Source organism: Ichthyophthirius multifiliis, assembly GCF_000220395.1.
Source record: "Ichthyophthirius multifiliis unplaced genomic scaffold scaff_1120509249394, whole genome shotgun sequence".
NCBI lineage: Eukaryota > Ciliophora > Oligohymenophorea > Hymenostomatida > Ichthyophthirius > Ichthyophthirius multifiliis.
The window spans coordinates 1-17,439 of record NW_004087744.1 but is presented as its reverse complement, the minus strand read 5'-3'; the positions used below and the strand labels follow the sequence as shown (position 1 = coordinate 17,439).

Here is a 17,439-nt window from a genome sequence, read left to right as displayed (position 1 = left end):
TACTATAATTCCTTATTTCTAGAAAATTTATGAGATAATTATTATCTGTATTTTGCAATTTGATGTTTTTTTAGAAATTATACATAGATTAAATGATTAAGATAAAATGTATTTATTTATTGTTAATAAAAAGCTCTCTTTAAGAACTCTTTTTATATTTATTTTAGAGTTAGATTATATTATTTTTTATTCTACCAAAAGTAATTAAAGATTTGGTAAATATTTCAGGCCATGTATTTTATTTTTTTCAATAATTTAAAATGAATTTTTATAGTTATGATTTTGTTTTATTCTACAGAATTAAGGAGGTCTTTTAAAAGTATTTTAGGTTCAATGCGTAAAATTTTATAGCTTTTCTTTTTTTTTTTCTTTACTACTTTTACCTTTGCTTTAATAGGATATCTTATAATAGGTAATTTAGATAATTAAATTGAATATGACGAATACACAGTAAATTAAAAAAAAAAAATACTAAAAAATAAATAAAAAGAATAATTTTTCAAACATATTAAATTCATTTAATTTGCTTTTTGCAATGATAAGCTTTGATGGATATCCAGAATGTATATTACCTTCAATAACATATTCTCGTTATTATTTAATATATTTTATTTCATATGTAACCTTATAATTATTTATTTTTGTTCCAATACCTGTAGCTGTAGTTTTTGAATCATATTGTGTAATATAAAAAAATTAAATTAAAATAGCAAATATTATTTTTTACTAAGCGAAGTAGAAGTAAATATGTCCTATAAGATCGAATAAAATAAAGAGAATGTTTATTAGCAAGCTTTATTTCTATAGATTTTAATGAGTAAGTAAAATAAATTTATAAACATAAAAACAAATTAAAAAAAACAAAAAAGAAATAAGAGTATTGATTATGAGACTTTCCATAATTTTATGAGTATTGTTTATTTAAATAAAAAAAAATTGTAAAAAGAATTAGAAGTCTATTTTTGCATTTAGATAAATAATAATAGTAGATTCTAACTCTAGATGATTTTTTTGATTTAATAGATGTTCTCGAAAGTAATAAAAAATTTTCACTCCCATATATTAAGGATAATTTATGTTGGAAAAAAACAAGGAATTTCTTTAATAAAAAACTTTACTTAAAAAAAATTGCAAATAACAATTATTTCGAATTGTTTATGTCAATCGTATTGATATTTAATATAATTGTTATAATATTATCATTATTAGAACTTAGAGAGAACATATAAAAAATCTATGAAACAATAGATGATTTAATAGTTTATATATATGTCATTGAATTCGGAATAAAATTTATAGGTTTGGGATTTGAAAAATATTTTGAAGATAGTTGGAATGTATTTGATTTTTTAATGTTAATTATGACTCTTTCAACAAATATTCTAACTTAATTAATTTAAGTATTAAAAAATGCCAAATTATTAAAAATTTCTAGAATCAATAGAATTATTAAAATTTTTAATAAACTAAGGTCTTTTAAAGTATTTAATTTATTAATTATTGGCGCTGAAACATTAAATTAAGTTTAACTTTTAATTTAAAAGATTTTTATGTGCATACCTATAAGTAAATGAATTTCTTTTTTTTTTTAATTTATATTAAAAAATAATAAGTTTTACAATTAATTCCAATTTTAATTATTATTTTTTATCTTTATGCTGTTTGGGGAATGGAAATTTTCAATATAAGAACTTTCTCATATAAAAAAAATTCTCCTTATTAAGAGAATATACTAGGAGACTTCACTTCTTTTAAAAATTCTCTTTTAATACTTTTCTAAATTATGATTGAATCAAACTGGAGTTTGTGTACATATGATTATGCGTACAAATTCGGAAATTTTCTATTAAGTATGTTCTTTTTTAATACTTTTGAAATGTTTATTTCTTTAATTTTGCTTTCGCTTATTAAAGGGGTTGTCTGGGAAGTTTTCAGGGTAGTTGATTAGGAATTAAAAGAAAAAAACTAAGAAAAGGAAAGTTAACATTTAATTTAAAAAAAAGAGAGCTAGATAATAAGTTAACCTAATAATATTTAAGAAATTAACAATTATTTTATTATTATTAATAATATTCGAAACAATACCTTTTAGAATAGCCTGATTTCTAGTGAAGGAGCTCTTCCTTATTATCCTTAAGAATGCCCGAATATATCGAAAAAATTATAAGAAGATGAGGATAAAAATAGTAATCTTATAGATGAATATAAATAATTCTTTACAAAACTAAAATTAAATAATAATAAAAATTTTAATTCTCCAAGAGATTTTGATTTAAGAAAAGAAAAAAATCCTTTGATTTTATTAGGTGAAAAAAGGAACTCCTAATCATCTTCTTCCTAAATAAGTATTATTTAGGGTATTTTCGAAATTAAAGAATAAATATATGGGCCTTCTATAAAAAAGTAAATTTAAAAATATATATATAAATAATATACATAATATAGTGAAATAGTAAATAAAATAGAATACTAATAAAGCTAAACAAACCAAAAAACAAAAAGTGAATCAAATATAAGTATAAACTCATAAATAAATAATATCGAAAATGAAAAGAAAATACAAATAGAAATAATTAGACATTTAAAAATCAAAATTAAACCATTTAAATTTCTAAAAACAATCCAAAAATAAAAGAAAAAATAAAATATGGAAATCGATTTCTCATAAGATTTTTTACTCTCCGATAATGCTGAAGCAATGCGAATTTACATAAAATAAATGCACGACGATTTATTAGATGATAAAGAAGATGAAGAATAAAAAAAAAAAAACGAGGAACTTATTAAAGAAAGAAATTAATACGGAAACGATTAAGAAAGTATAAATTCTAATTATATGATGAAAAAAGCACTTTTAAAAGACTCAAATATGGATATGATAAAAAAACTTGAAATTGATTATTTCTAAGACTGTTATGGGACTTTTTTTAATATTTTTCATGATGTTAATGCTGGTCCTATTTTAAAATATGAGAGTTTTCTTTTGTATAATTTTAAAAGATTACTAAGACATAACTAAATTGAAAGCCAAAGTTTTTTTTAAATTTTGAATAGCTTTGAAAAAAACTTAAGTAATGTTATTTTTAGAAAAGGAAGTTTTATGAAATTTGTTTTTCAAGTATATTATTTAAATTATTTTATTTATTTTTGTTAACTTTAATTTAAAAAAAAAGGACTCTTTAGATAATTGGTTCTGTATTCATTAACAAGATAATAAATATCAACCTTTTTTAATAGGAGATGGTCCTTGGGATTATTATGATAAAATTTTTAATAAAAAAAATGAAATATTTATTTCAAAAGATTTCTTTTTGACTCCCTAAATTGAAATCATGTAATAATTAATGGTCAAATTTTACGAATCTTTTGCTAAAATTGCTAGTTGTATAGAAAATGATTAAAGTTTCTTATAACTGAATCCTAATGATAAAATATTGTAGAATAAATATTATATTTATTATATTTTTTTTTTTAAAAAAAAAATACTAGTGACCTTTTTTTTATGTTTGATATTAATAATTTTTAAGAAAAAACTATTTCTTAAACTTCTAAATTACTAAATAAAAAATTCTAAAATAATTTATAATAAAAAATAAACATATTTGTAAAAAAAATCATGATAATTATAGTTTCTTATATAGGAGAAACTGAATAAGAAAATAATAATTTAAATAAAGGCATTTTCAAAAATATTTGTGATTCGGATAATTAAACTTAAAGATAATCTAATAAAAAGGCTGGATTTAAAGTTAATTTAGAGTATATAAAAAATAGTTAAACTTCTTATAAAGATTAAATTAATTAATAAAGTTCTATGCCTCTCGCTTATGTCATTGAAATGCTAAAAAACTTATAAGATATTTTATAAATACATAGAACAAACTTTTATATTAAGGTATCTGAATTACTCAACTATTAAATAAATTAAAATAATGATTAAGAATAAATTTGATTTTTTTTTTGTATATAATAATTTTCTATTTTTATAAATCAACTATTATTTAATTTCTATAAAAGTATAATATTTAATAAATTGCAATTAATTAAATTTCATAATTAATAAATAATGATTATATTTAAAATATTAAAAATTAAGATAATTAATTTAAAACGCTTATAATAATTTAAATATTAAATAAAAAAAAGAAAATATAAAATTTAAAAAAAAAAAAAAAAAAAAAAAAATATATATATATAAAGATATTTATTAAAATAAAAAAAAACAAATATAAATATAAATATAAATATATATATATATATATATATTATATAATTATTTTATATATAATTTTGTTTTTATTTAATTTATTTTATTTAATAATATTAAGCGAAAAATATAAATAATAAAATTAATATAATATTATAAATGATAAAAGAAAAATATTTATGTATATAAATAAATTAATAAATAATTTAATATAAATATAATTTATTTTTTATTGATCTATTCTAAATTTTTATATTATTATTTTATACAATATATTAATAAATTAATATTTATAAAGATAAATTTTATATATTAAATAATTGTATTTATACAATATTAAGTAAATTTTCCCTAATTTTGGCTATCAAAAAATTGCTTAAATAAATATATCTTTAAATAATATAAAAAAAAAAAAAAAAATTAACATTAAATAAACAAAAAGTATAAGTAAAATACAAATAGTAACAGAAAAAAAGCAAATATAAATGCTAGGTCAGCTTTAAAACGCGTTAAAAATAAATAAAATGCCAAATGTAAAAATAATAAAAAAATAAAAAATATTGAATATTATTCCACTAATGAACAAAATAATAAAAAAAATTAAAAAAAGTAAAATGTATAATAATAATAATCAGAAAACCAAGACACTGGAATTTTTAAATAATTAAAAAGCAAAGCTGAAGATAATATAAAAAAATTTAAATAAAATGATACAATATTAAAAATAACTGAATAAGCAACAAAGAAATACGAAGCTTTAGATAATAGCTTAAAAAGCTTAATATTATAACAAAAAGAGAAAATAAATATATTTATAAGAATCAAAATAGAAGAGACAATTTTAAAACTTCTTGAAAAATATAAACCCAATATAAAGAATTCTTTAAAAGATCCCGACATGCCTAATTGTATATAAGAATCAATAGACGATACAGTGGATGATATATGGCCTATAATAGTCGAATAAGTAAAATACAATCTCCGACTAAAATAAGGCAATCCTTTTGTAGAAATAAAAAATGAAAAATAGTCTTTTATATTAATAAGACCCTTATATTTTATAAAAAACTGGTATAATTACACTACAAATCCTCATGACAAATCAATATGGGCGTAAATGAAGACACTATCTTGGTGGTTTTTTAAACTTATAAACTCTTTTCCTTATTTTGGAGTACAACCATTATTTTATATTTTTGTGTTTTTATGTATAGACAAATCTGATGAATATTAGTTAATTAATTATATCCTTTCCTATAAAAAAATGTAGTTTATTACTTAAGGTATTATTTCGGCTGCTTTGGGATATTTTCTTTATTTTAATTGCGTTTCAATGTGGAGCAAAAGTAAAGGATAAGACGCTTATTCGGAATGCTTAATCAATGGACCTGGTTCTACTGTAAATATTATCTAATTGTATTATGACATGGGTGTTTTTTTACTATAAATAGTCTTGGTTTGGATGGCTTATTTTTTCTTACCTTGCTCTAAAGCAAAAGGATAAATTTAATTCAAATATTTAAAATAAGATAATAATGATATTTAAACATAAGAATGTTGTGGAAAAAATATTCTTTTTAAATTTTTAGTCTATGATTTGCTTACTTTTGGAGCGTCAATCGGTATTTATTTTTTGACTTTTAATAAAGGGCTCTCAAAATAATATGATTAGAGTTAAGCTTAAATTTTTATGGCAAAAATATCTTACGGGATATTAAGTTTTCCGTTTATAATTTTTTCGGTTGGATTTATTTCGAATATTATTACTAAAGCGAGACCTACAGCCTACGATAAGTTATAATTATTTTTTAGCTTATATTTTTATTTATTTATTTATATAGATATGGAAATACTGTACCATCAATAAATGGTGTGAAATTTCAATATAAAGAAGATACTAATTAAGATAATTTTAATTAAATTATAAACGTAGATATTGAAGATATATTTAATAAATAATAATGATTTTAATGTTTATTAAAAATATATCAATTTTTATTTTTTTATTTTTTATTTATTATATATTTATATTAATCACATTTTATTATGAGTTCAGTTTTATAAAAAATTTCTAGAATATATATTATGTATTCTTCTGATATTATTTTTTCAGTTATTTATTTGTTTTTGTTTATGTGCTTGGTTAATTATTATTCTATAAATTTAACATTTACACCTTCATGATCTTTTATATTTATTTTTTAAATTTTATATTAAAAAAAAAATTACTTGAAATTGTTTATAAAATAAAATTATTTAAATCATTTAAAGCTGAAATATTAACTTAAATAAAATTATCTGGATAATTAAATTAAATTAATTAGGCTTTTTATATATTTAAAAGTACTTTTTTTAATTGTTTAATACATTATTATTTATTTAAATCTTTCCATTATTAATATTTTTCACAGATCCTATTAAAAATATTCTCTATACAAAATATATTCTCTATATTTTTTATATTTTCCTCAGTTAAAATTTCCAATTAGTTATATTAATCATATAATTACATTTATATTATTACCAAAGTCTAAGAACTTAACTCTTATCTAACTTTTTACCATTTAATGTATTATTATTATTATTATTATTATTATTATTATTATTATTATTATTATTATTATTATGATTATTAACTGTTTAAATTAGATATTTATTTTTATTATTAATACTAATTATTACTTATAAAAAATCCATTTTATTTTTGACGTTCTTCTTTTTTTATTTTATATAAATAAGTTTCTAAGTAAAGTTTTAACTCTTCATTTGAATTATTTATAATTCCTTTTTAAAAAAAACATATTTATAATTAATATATTAATTTATAAAAATACTATATCTATCTACATAAATTTTACATATTATATCTCCTCCTTGCATTTCTATTTTTTTTAAATATCCTACACCTGTAATTGCTTTGTATTTTTTTATTTCTTATTTTTAGTTTTTTAAAATTTGAACTTCAGCTTCTCCTGTTCCATCTTATACTATTTTTAATATTAAAATTTAATATTTTTTTACAAAAAAAATTATTACTTATTAATTTTAAAAATGTATTTTAATCATTTTCATAGTTTGAAAATTAATATTCTTAAATATTTAAAATCAAACCTGTAAAACATAATTTGAACATATTTGGTAAACCTAAAAGTTCTTTTAAAAAAACTAACTCATATATATTTTCTTATATATATTAATTTATTATATTTTCTTAATTATTTTCTTATATTTCATTCATTTTAATTTGTTTCTTTGAAATAAAATAACACAAAAATATTAAAAAGATATAAAATATATTTATAATAAAATAAAAATGCAAAATATAAATATTTTTTTTTTTTTTTAAATAAAATTCTATTTCAAATTTTAAAAATTTTCGATACACTATTTCTTTTTTAATTAATTTCCGAAAAAGATGTATTTTTTTATTTCGGAACATTTATAGATTATGAATTTTAAGTAAAAGGAATTTTTTTGTGATTTTTTACAGTTTTTTTTTGATTTTAAATACTTTCTTCAGATTTAATCTTTATATTTTTTTTATTTTCTTATATTTTTTTATTAGATTAATTTTTTTCTAGTTCTTATTATTAATTAAGTTATTTTAATTATGGGTTTTTAAATAAATATGGATAATCTTCCATTAAACTTTCTATTGGTTCTTCTAGGATTTCGACCCCTTTGAAACTTTGACCTATTTTTTCTTCATTTTACTAGAATATTTAATTATATTTGTTAAAATTATTACTCATTTCATCTATAAAATAACTCGTTTATTAAAAAAAGTTTTATTCTTCTTCGTTTTTTTTATTAATATTAATTCACCAATATTTTTTTTCTCCAAATGTATGTTCTTTTTCTTGTTCTAAAATATTTTTATTATTTTCTTAAAAAATATTTTCTTTAAATTAATGAAAATGTTTAAATAAGTTTTCTTGTCCTTCTCTAGAAAAATCTTCTTGTCGGAAATCTTAATTTTTCGAAGTTTTTTTAAAATCTTATTTTTTTTTAGAAAAATCTTCAATTTTTTATTTTATATTCCATAACTAATTATCTACTTATTCATTATTTATATATTTTTCTTTATTTTTTATTTTTTTATTTATTTGTTATAAATCTTATATTAAAAAATATGATTTTTTTTCTTCGTTATTATTTTCTTATATTTCTTTTTCTTCTTCTGTATAATCTTCATTTATTTTATCTTTTTTCAAAAAGTCTTCATTTTAGTTACAAAATTCTTCATTTTTTTAACTTAAAAATTCATTATCATAAAACTATTAGGTTTTTTAAAAATTTAAATATTCTTTATTTTTTAATTTTAAAATTCTTCATTTTTTTAAATTTTAAAGCTTAAATTTTTTCTTTGTTTTAAAGTATTTTCTTCATCAAATAATTCTTCTTATACTTTAATCTAAATATTTTCCTCTCTATTTATTTGATTTTCATTGACTTTTTCTTCTGATTCCTATACATATAATTCAGAATAATCGCTATGTTTTACATTAATTAAATTTGTTTCATTAATAAAATTATTTTCATTTACAATTTTTTTTTCATTTAGAAAGCTTTTATCATCTATAAAACTTTTTTCTTCTTCTTTATTTTAGCATTAATAGCACAATTTTTTTTCATTAATTAAAGCTTCTTAAATTTTATTTAAAGCCTCATAATAAATATGTACATTATTTTCATCTGAAGATGAAGCTTTCATATCTAAAGTGCATTTCATTTAATACAAAATATTCTTTTCTTTAAACTAAATATGCTTTTTTTCAAAAATATTCATAAAATTGCCAAAATAAGATTATGGATTTCCACTATTTAATATATGTTACATTATTATTAACCAATTTTCTAAAAATCTACATTTTAATTCATTTATTATCATATATATTTTCTCTATTTACGCATTTATGTTTTCTTTATTTGTTATTGAGTTACTTATTAGATAAGTTTCAGTTTCGTTTAATTAGCCTATTAGTGTTTCACATAGCTTTTCTTACATATATGTTTGTTCTTAATACATTTTTTTTTAATTTTTTATATTTTATATATAAAATTAATGAATTGATTTTTTTTTTTTTAAAAAAAAAATACATAATAAAATTATGTTTTTTTTTTAAATATAAATATTAATAGTTTTTATTATTATTTAATTTTTTTTTTAATAATTAATATATATATATATATGTTTCTATCAAATAAAATCTTAAGTATCTCTTATTTTTATTCCACTTTTTATATTAAAAAAAATTATTAAAACATTTCTATATTATAATAATATTTACTATAAATCTATCTAAACATTTAATAAATTATTATTTTTCTTTAATACATTACCTAAATAGCTTACAGTATTTTTTGAAAAATTTTAATTTTTTCTAAATTATAAAAAAATATTAATAAATAATTAAGAATGAATTAATACTCTATATTTATAATTATGTTTCTTAATTTTTTTAAAAACTATAAAGAATCGGAAAATGCTTTCAATCCTTAATCGGAAAATTTTCTATTTGAACTAATAAGAATAATAATAAAAAATTTAAAACTGAATTATAATATAACAAATTTATTATTACTTAAAACTAAAGTTTAAAAATTATAAATGAGTAAGATATTGAAAAGAATCTGCAAAGCTAAATATTGCGGTATCAGTAAATTAGAAATTTTAACTAATTATAAAATATTTTTAAAGAAAGAAAGTAAGAAAAATATGAAAAAACAAAAAAAAAATTGAAAAATTAATATGAATACCAAAAACTTAATTCTAAAGTATGTAAACTTTTCAGAACTTACAAATTTTTTAATAAAATAGAGATTCCTTCGTCAGTAAAGTTTGTATTTTCACTTTAAAAAAATATATATAATAATTTGATAATATATTAAAAAATACTAAAAATTTAGATTTAGTTCAATTAAATCTAAAAAGTTTATTAATGTTAATCCAAGTTTTTTCAAAAATGAGTTTGTAAATTTTTCATTACATCTTTAAAATTAAATATTTATTTTTATTAAATTTTATTTATTTATATAACCCTAAGTCTAAAGATAGTAAATTTAATTATTTTTAATATTTTAATTTATCTAAAAAGCTATCCATTCCTTCATTTGTAAATTTATTATTCCAACTAAAAAAAAGAAAAATGTAATTTTTATATAAATAATATAAAAAATTATTTATAAATTAATATATATATCTCTTACTTAAAATTAATTTGAATATCTGTAAATTTTTGACTTTAAGTTAATAAATTACTTAATTTAAATAAAATATTATTAGTAAAATTCTCATTATATGAAAAATCTAAATAAATATTCTAAAGTCTATAACTTTTTATAGATTCTAGTAATTCACTAATTCCAATATCAGTAATATTTTTATTTTCACTTTTAAATTAAAAAATATAAAAATAAAGTAAAAAAAAACAAACTGTAAATTTATGTGAAAAGAATATATCAAATGAAATGGTTTAAAGCTTTATGATAAATAAGATAATCCGATATCATTTATATTTTTATTTTTGCTTTTTATATATATAAATGATATTTTAATAAATACAAATATTTTATTTTTATATTTAAAATTTAACTTCATATTAATTTATATAGTTTATAACTATGTTAATTGTAAAATTTGATTTTAAATCCTTTGGAAAGTTTTATTAGTTAGGCTTTCATTAAAGCTATAAATAAAATTATTTATAATATAATTATTTTTTGATTTATTATATACTCAAAATCAATAATTAAAGTATTTAAATATCCAAACTCATGTAAATTACTTAAAATTTATTCTAATTATTAATCATTTATATCACCTTATTAATAACTTTAAAAATAAAAATTATCCTCAAATAAATATTGCTATTTTAAATACCTCTCAATTTTTAAAAATGTAACATATTAACTTGTTTCAGAGTCTAATCCCCATTCAATAGTTAAAAATTACTTTTTTTAATTTTTTTTTTTTTTATAAATTTTTTAAATAATAATTATTTTTTGATTATTAAACTTAATTTTATTCTCTTAATTTTTTAAGTAATTAAACAGGATTACTTATTTAATATGTTTATTATTGTTATTGAGATATTTCTAATTTTTATGTTTAAGAACAGCATTATCCCATTTTTTGTATTTATTTATTTATATTAAATTTAAAAATTAAATTAATAGTTTTTTAATTTTAATTTATTTAAACTAATAAAATAAAATAAAATTTAATTTAGAAATATTATATTTAAATTATAATAATAAAATTTAGCAAATATAAAATTAACATATTTTTAATTATTATATAATTATATATGTTATATTTTTATTTAATATAAAAAATCTTTTATTTAAAAAGACTTTAGTTTTAATTGAATTTCAAAAATATATAATTAATTTAATTTAAAATTATTATTTTTTTTTTATTTCTTAATAATTATAAAAAGTTTCTTTTTTTTTTTTAAAAAAAAAAAAAAAACTATTTTTTTTTTCATTTTAATTTAATTTGATTTGATTTTATTTTTAAATAAATAATTAAATAAAAAAATTAAATTAAAACAAAAAAAATTAATATGTATACATCTTCAAGTAATGCGGCTTTTAGTAATTATCAAAGAAAAAATTTTGATAGCCCAACATTTGATATATAAAGTAATTTATTGTTAATTACAATTTAATATATATATAATACTATAATATTTGTTTTAATCATTTAATAAAAATAAAAAATATTTAAAAATAAAAATATTTTAATCATTAAAAAGATTCACCAAATTTAACTAAAATTGCCTAATTAAATGAAAGAATAAAAAATATGTAATCCACATTTGATGATGGAAAGCATGTACTAAAAAATATAAAATAATTACTATTATTTTTTTATAAAAAAAGGCAAAGAGAGAAATATTTTAAAATAAAATTAAATATTTGGATGAAAGAATTTTAAAAACAGAATAATAAAACGAATAAAAATTTAAAGTAAAAATAAAATTTAAATATTACCATTTTAAATTTGTTTTTTTAAAAAGCTTTTAGCTGAATAATTAAACAAAATACAAGAAAACGTTTAAAATGAAATATTAGCTAGGGACATATTACTTGAAAAAAGGCAAAAAGAAGTAAAGTTATTAGATAAGAGTTTTTCTTTGAATATAAACAAAGAACACTAAGAAAAAAGGAAAATGAAACAAGGATGTTGAGATAATTAGATGAGAAAATATAAGAAATGAAAATAGAAATTTAAAGAGATCGCAAAAAAAGAGAAGAGAACGAAGAATATAGAACTTGTGAAATAGAAAATAGAATAAATGATCTTCGTTTATAATTTGAACATGAAAAAAAAGTTAGAGATGATATTTCTGAAAACCTTATTAGAACTTTTGGAGAAGAAATTCTTAAGTTATAAGAATTATTATGTTAAGAAAAAAGAATTAGGGAAGAATAACATAGTAATATTCTTAAAGTTTTAGAAGATTTAAATGATACTTTAACTTAAGATGTAAATGTAAGTTTTTTTTTATAAACAATTAAAATTTATATATTTTTATAGTAAGAAAAATAAGTTAGAGAAAAATCTGAGGAAATGCTTGTAAAATTATTAGAAGATACTTGTGGTAAAATTGAAAATTCTCTTCTTAATTGAAATATAATAAATAAAACATAAATTTATATATATTTTTTCTTTATAAATAAAAAACAAAAATTTTATATATGTTTTGATTAATAATAATTTTCTTATTTTTCTTTATTAATATGTATATATTTATTTCAAATATAAAATTAAATAGCATTAAAAAGAAATTATTAAAAATACCATTTGTAAATAATATTTTATATAAAATTAATTTAAAAAATTTTGAAATTTTATATATTTATGGAAGTACAAATAAATTGAAAAAAAAAGAAAAAAAAAAAATTGAATTTAATTAAATTTGCAAAAAATAAAATATATTTTATGAAAAAAAAAATAGAATAGATAATATATAGTAATATTAAAACATAAAAAAAAATAAAAAATTAATAGATATATAAATATATAAATGAATATAAATATAATATATATATATATATATATATATATATATATATATATATTTATGTATCTATACTATATATTTATAATTTATTTTCACCCATTATTATTTTTATTTGCATAAGATAAAATAAGCATTCTTATAGATCTAGTTTTTTAACAAATTTCTAGAGGAATCATAGTAACCATAGATCTAATTCTTATAACTTCAATACTTATAGCATTTAAAATAGGTAACCATAGAATTAAATAAAAAACAATTTCTAGAATAAGTGTAATTATTAATAAAAGTACTCTTGTTTAAGTTTAAGAATTAAGCATCAATTATACTCCATCAATAAAAATTTAAATTAAATATTAAAATACATTCCTAATATAAACGTCTTACATAATCTATATTTCAATAATAAACTATTCTTACATTAATTTAATTGTATTTCTTGTAAGCTCTTCTTAATTTGGGAATTACAAAGCTAACTTTTCAAATTTAGTCGCAACCATTCTAAAATTTTCAATATGTCTAGGCAAAGCAATAGCGAAACCTTGCATAATAGTTCCATTTGCATAATCATAGCAATCTTAAGTTGATACTTTTTTCTCAGTTGTTAATATACCACATGTTTTATTATTCATCATAACACTTTCATATGCATTTACATAATTAGCATGATGTGAGGCTAAATTTTTAGAGTGTTCCTTTTACATATTTGAATTCAAAATATACATTTAGTTTATTGCTCCTTTCAAATATTCAAAACTGTTTATTCCATAAGCAGGATAGGAAGGTTGTACAAGCATTTACCTTTGTACATTGTTACTAAAGGAAAAATAGCTTTCAATCATACATGTTACATTCGCTTCGCTTATAAAAAGTTTAATATTATCAGAAATTTATATGGAGAAATAATAAGTAAGCCCAAAATAAATTTCAAGGACAACAACAGAAATAAAAAAAGGAATGAAAAAATTGCTTTTGTTTTTTAAATCAATTTTAAATTTTTTTCTTTTCTTTCCTCTCATTCTTAAAAGAGAATCGTCATCGTTGTTTCCTTTACTTTATAAAGAATTATCTGAAAACATTTCTTCGTCATTTCCTGATTACATTTAGTTCACAAAGTTTTCACTTTTTAAAAATAATTTTTTTGCTTTTGGAGTTGGAATGTCAAGGAATATTGCAAGAACTTCTTTTGAAGATTAATTTACACACAAATAGAAAGGCATAATTATAAAAAATGAAAAAATAACGAATGAAATTGATATTATTAATAAATTTTTGAAAACATCGTTTTTATTTTAAATCCAATTTTAAATTTCTAAAACATAGTAATTTGATATTTTTCGCTAAGCGACATAATACTAATTTAGTATATTATATTGTAAAAAGTAGAAATCCGGATTATTAGTATCAAATTATGATAATTCAAATGTTTTTACTTAATTTATTTAAGATATCAATTATTACGTGGCTTCATTTATATCAAAAGCTCTTGTTCTTTCAGTATTTTCTTCTTTGAATTTCATTTCAACAGAATCACTGCTAAATAATTCTTTATGTTCAGGAAGCATATCAAATGTATTTAACTAAATATAATTTTAAAGTTCTTACATATTTTTAAGCCCTTCTTCTATATCATCTTTTTATTATTTAATATTAGCCTCTTTTTTTTCTTAGTTATCAAATTTAATAGCTTAAATATTTATAGAATATAATTAAAATAATTTAGAAAGTATCAATTAAGAGGATGAAATGAGTAAATTATTTTTACTAAGTAGTTAATATCTTTCCATACATTAAGAAAATTCACTTTCAGACAAGAAATGGTTAACCAGGCATAAAATAGCCAATATAATCATAAAAAGAGTTGAAATTCTTCTTAAAGTCTTAACAGAAGAAGATTATAAAAATTATTCGCTTTAAGTAAAAGAAATAAAGCTTTGTCTATTTTTAAATATTGTTCCTATTTCACTACTTTCTTCAATTTCTTCTATTTCTTGTTTTCCATCTTTTGTTTAGTTTTATTCATCTTCATTTTATTCGTCATCATCTACATCTTCATCTCTTTTTATATCTTCTACATCTTATACTTTTCCTTAAAATAATCTTAAAGTTTTTATTCCAAATCCATATTTTGGTTCTTTTTTTTATTTATATATATATTTAATTATATATATATATATTTTTTTATTTTATTACTATTTGCTTCTATTTCATCATCTTTTTCTTATTAAGTTCTGTTGTCAATAATTTCTTCTGCTTATTTTAAATAATAAGAGGAATCAGGAATTATTATTGTCTAGTCTATTTCTTCGTTTATTTAACCTGGTGGTCCATCAAGTAAATTTCCAAGAAATTATTTGTTAACAGGATCATATTTCATTTAGAAATTCTTTTAAATAGATTTTATATAAGTTCTATTAGTAAAAGGATTTAAAGTTTAGTACGGATCAAATTTTTTTGGAGAAGATGCATCTTTATTCTCTGTTTAAATGTTAGATTAACTATTTTTAACTTTTTCAACTCTAACATAATATCCTTAAAATCCTAAATTTCTAAATTATACTTCTTAAGCTTAAATATTAACAATAAATTCTTTACTTTTTTTTTTTAAGTCAACAGCTATAGTATTAAAACCATTTTTCATTTAAATTTCTTTAATTTTATCATAAAAGTCACACACGGCATCAGTAATAGTCATTTTTTTCTTCAATATTCTTTTTTAATCCACTAAAAATATATTAATGGACGTAGAAGTAGTATTTTATATTTTCCCTTCACTATCAACAAGCATATAACAGACTAAATTGACAGTTTTTTAAACTCTAAATTGAGCCACAAACTATAAGCCATGTATTAAGGAAGGAACATGTCTAATAATGGCTATTAAAGGCACAATATAATCCAATTTGTTTTTACCTGGAAATTACTTTTCAATATTTAAAATTCTAGACTCTAAGGAAGATAAATATGATTCAATAAAAGTATCATGATATTTAGAATACATATTCGGCATTAATACTTTCACATTTCTATTTAATATTTCCATTTTATTATATCCTAATTATCCACTTGCTGCTAAATTAATATTAGAAATAATTCCAAAAGAATCTTCTTCTGCTGAGATAAAGACAGTAGGCTTACTTTCTGAATTCAAATCTATTAATCCACTAGTCTTATTCTAAGCATTCTTAGCATTTGAATCACATAATTTCATTAATATTTCCTCTCCTCCATCTTTATCATTTAAAATCTCAATCATGAATTTAGCATACAGCCTCATCATAGAAGGAATAAAAGAATCATTTTATTAAAGTTTTTTCCATTATTCCTCTGCTAATTAGTTTATTATATTTATTTTATATCCTATTTCACTTAGTTTCCCTAAATCAGGAGCATCTTCACTTAATTAAGACCAAAACTCAAGATGAAGATTTGCACTTTTTTCTATGTTTGTTCTGCACTATTTTAAATGTGTTTAAACTGAAAGTTCATTTACCATTTCATAATTATCTCCTTTTTTGCCATTTTAATCCGATCTTTCAATAAGAGAATTTTCAATTATTATTTTATATCTAAAAATAACGTTTTAATAACATAATTTATAAATAATAATACTACCTATAAATAATAAATTATTCATCAAAAGAAGGTCTTTCCAATTCAGCATTCAATAATTCTTATAGTGCTTATTATTTAGTTTACATTTTGTCTAAAAGATATAATGCATAAAGAATCCTAAGTCTCGTATTATTAGGAAATTTTTATAATCCATAATAATACATTCCTTACATAACAGCAATAACCATAATAACTTATTCGCATTCTCCTTATTATCTTAACATTTTAGAAAATTTAGTAGTTTTAAGAACTCTCCTTTTAGTATTAGTGTCTTCTTTACTTGTTAAGCATCTATGATAATCTAAAAATCCGTCAATAAGAATAGCTATTCCTTTATGGGAATGATAAAGGTTTACTAATTTAGTTAAATAAGTGAGTTAATTCATTGGTTATGCTAATACTTCGTAATTATTACTATTTATTAGAATATAGTCAAAATTCTATTCTTGTCTTAAAATAACTATAAGTACAATAAAAGGCAATCCAATAATCCAAACAATAATTGTTCCATCAAACGAATAATTATACATTATTTTGGCTAGAAGAAGCATCTATTTTTTTATATATTAAATATTATATCATTATTAT

General features: G+C 17.9%; 3 protein-coding genes across 3 annotated transcripts, besides 21 other annotated features; 2 read left to right on the top strand and 1 right to left on the bottom strand. All coding sequences in view use genetic code 6, as the record gives it.

Moving 5' to 3' along the window:
• Positions 1 to 436: 436 nt before the first annotated feature.
• Positions 437 to 6,147, top strand: IMG5_001520 (hypothetical protein; the record flags this gene model as incomplete). Its single annotated transcript, XM_004040067.1, has 9 exons — positions 437 to 682; positions 732 to 877; positions 953 to 1,566; positions 1,614 to 2,954; positions 3,184 to 3,436; positions 3,811 to 3,895; positions 5,085 to 5,174; positions 5,478 to 5,606; positions 6,049 to 6,147. 9 exons carry the CDS (start codon positions 437 to 439, stop codon positions 6,145 to 6,147), a joined length of 3,003 nt encoding a protein of 1,000 aa, XP_004040115.1.
• Positions 4,161 to 4,185: a microsatellite.
• Positions 4,227 to 4,272: a microsatellite.
• Positions 4,239 to 4,287: a microsatellite.
• Positions 4,267 to 4,314: a microsatellite.
• Positions 6,148 to 6,621: 474 nt separating the features above from the next.
• Positions 6,622 to 6,659: a microsatellite.
• Positions 6,627 to 6,660: a microsatellite.
• A 117-nt stretch (positions 6,661 to 6,777) lies between these two features.
• Positions 6,778 to 6,842: a microsatellite.
• A 537-nt stretch (positions 6,843 to 7,379) lies between these two features.
• Positions 7,380 to 7,436: a microsatellite.
• A 299-nt stretch (positions 7,437 to 7,735) lies between these two features.
• Positions 7,736 to 7,769: a microsatellite.
• A 514-nt stretch (positions 7,770 to 8,283) lies between these two features.
• Positions 8,284 to 8,320: a microsatellite.
• Positions 8,321 to 8,492: 172 nt separating this feature from the next.
• Positions 8,493 to 8,558: a microsatellite.
• Positions 8,559 to 8,705: 147 nt separating this feature from the next.
• Positions 8,706 to 8,750: a microsatellite.
• An 8-nt stretch (positions 8,751 to 8,758) lies between these two features.
• Positions 8,759 to 8,801: a microsatellite.
• A 132-nt stretch (positions 8,802 to 8,933) lies between these two features.
• Positions 8,934 to 8,980: a microsatellite.
• Positions 8,981 to 11,162: 2,182 nt separating this feature from the next.
• Positions 11,163 to 11,196: a microsatellite.
• A 723-nt stretch (positions 11,197 to 11,919) lies between these two features.
• Positions 11,920 to 11,953: a microsatellite.
• Positions 11,954 to 12,428: 475 nt separating this feature from the next.
• Positions 12,429 to 12,845, top strand: IMG5_001510 (IQ calmodulin-binding motif family protein, putative; the record flags this gene model as incomplete). Its single annotated transcript, XM_004040066.1, has 2 exons — positions 12,429 to 12,707; positions 12,753 to 12,845. 2 exons carry the CDS (start codon positions 12,429 to 12,431, stop codon positions 12,843 to 12,845), a joined length of 372 nt encoding a protein of 123 aa, XP_004040114.1.
• A 1-nt stretch (position 12,846) lies between these two features.
• Positions 12,847 to 12,932: a microsatellite.
• Positions 12,933 to 13,226: 294 nt separating this feature from the next.
• Positions 13,227 to 13,323: a microsatellite.
• An 8-nt stretch (positions 13,324 to 13,331) lies between these two features.
• Positions 13,332 to 17,409, bottom strand: IMG5_001500 (PAS domain S-box family protein, putative; the record flags this gene model as incomplete). The annotated part of the gene is made up of 6 exons (XM_004040065.1): positions 16,852 to 17,409; positions 15,430 to 16,805; positions 15,002 to 15,370; positions 14,698 to 14,923; positions 13,657 to 14,037; positions 13,332 to 13,449 (listed from the first exon to the last, which is right to left on the bottom strand). Exons 1-6 carry the CDS (start codon positions 17,400 to 17,402, stop codon positions 13,332 to 13,334), a joined length of 3,021 nt encoding a protein of 1,006 aa, XP_004040113.1. The 5' UTR covers positions 17,403 to 17,409.
• Positions 15,377 to 15,415: a microsatellite.
• Positions 15,378 to 15,415: a microsatellite.
• Positions 16,246 to 16,285: a microsatellite.
• Positions 17,410 to 17,439: the final 30 nt, after the last annotated feature.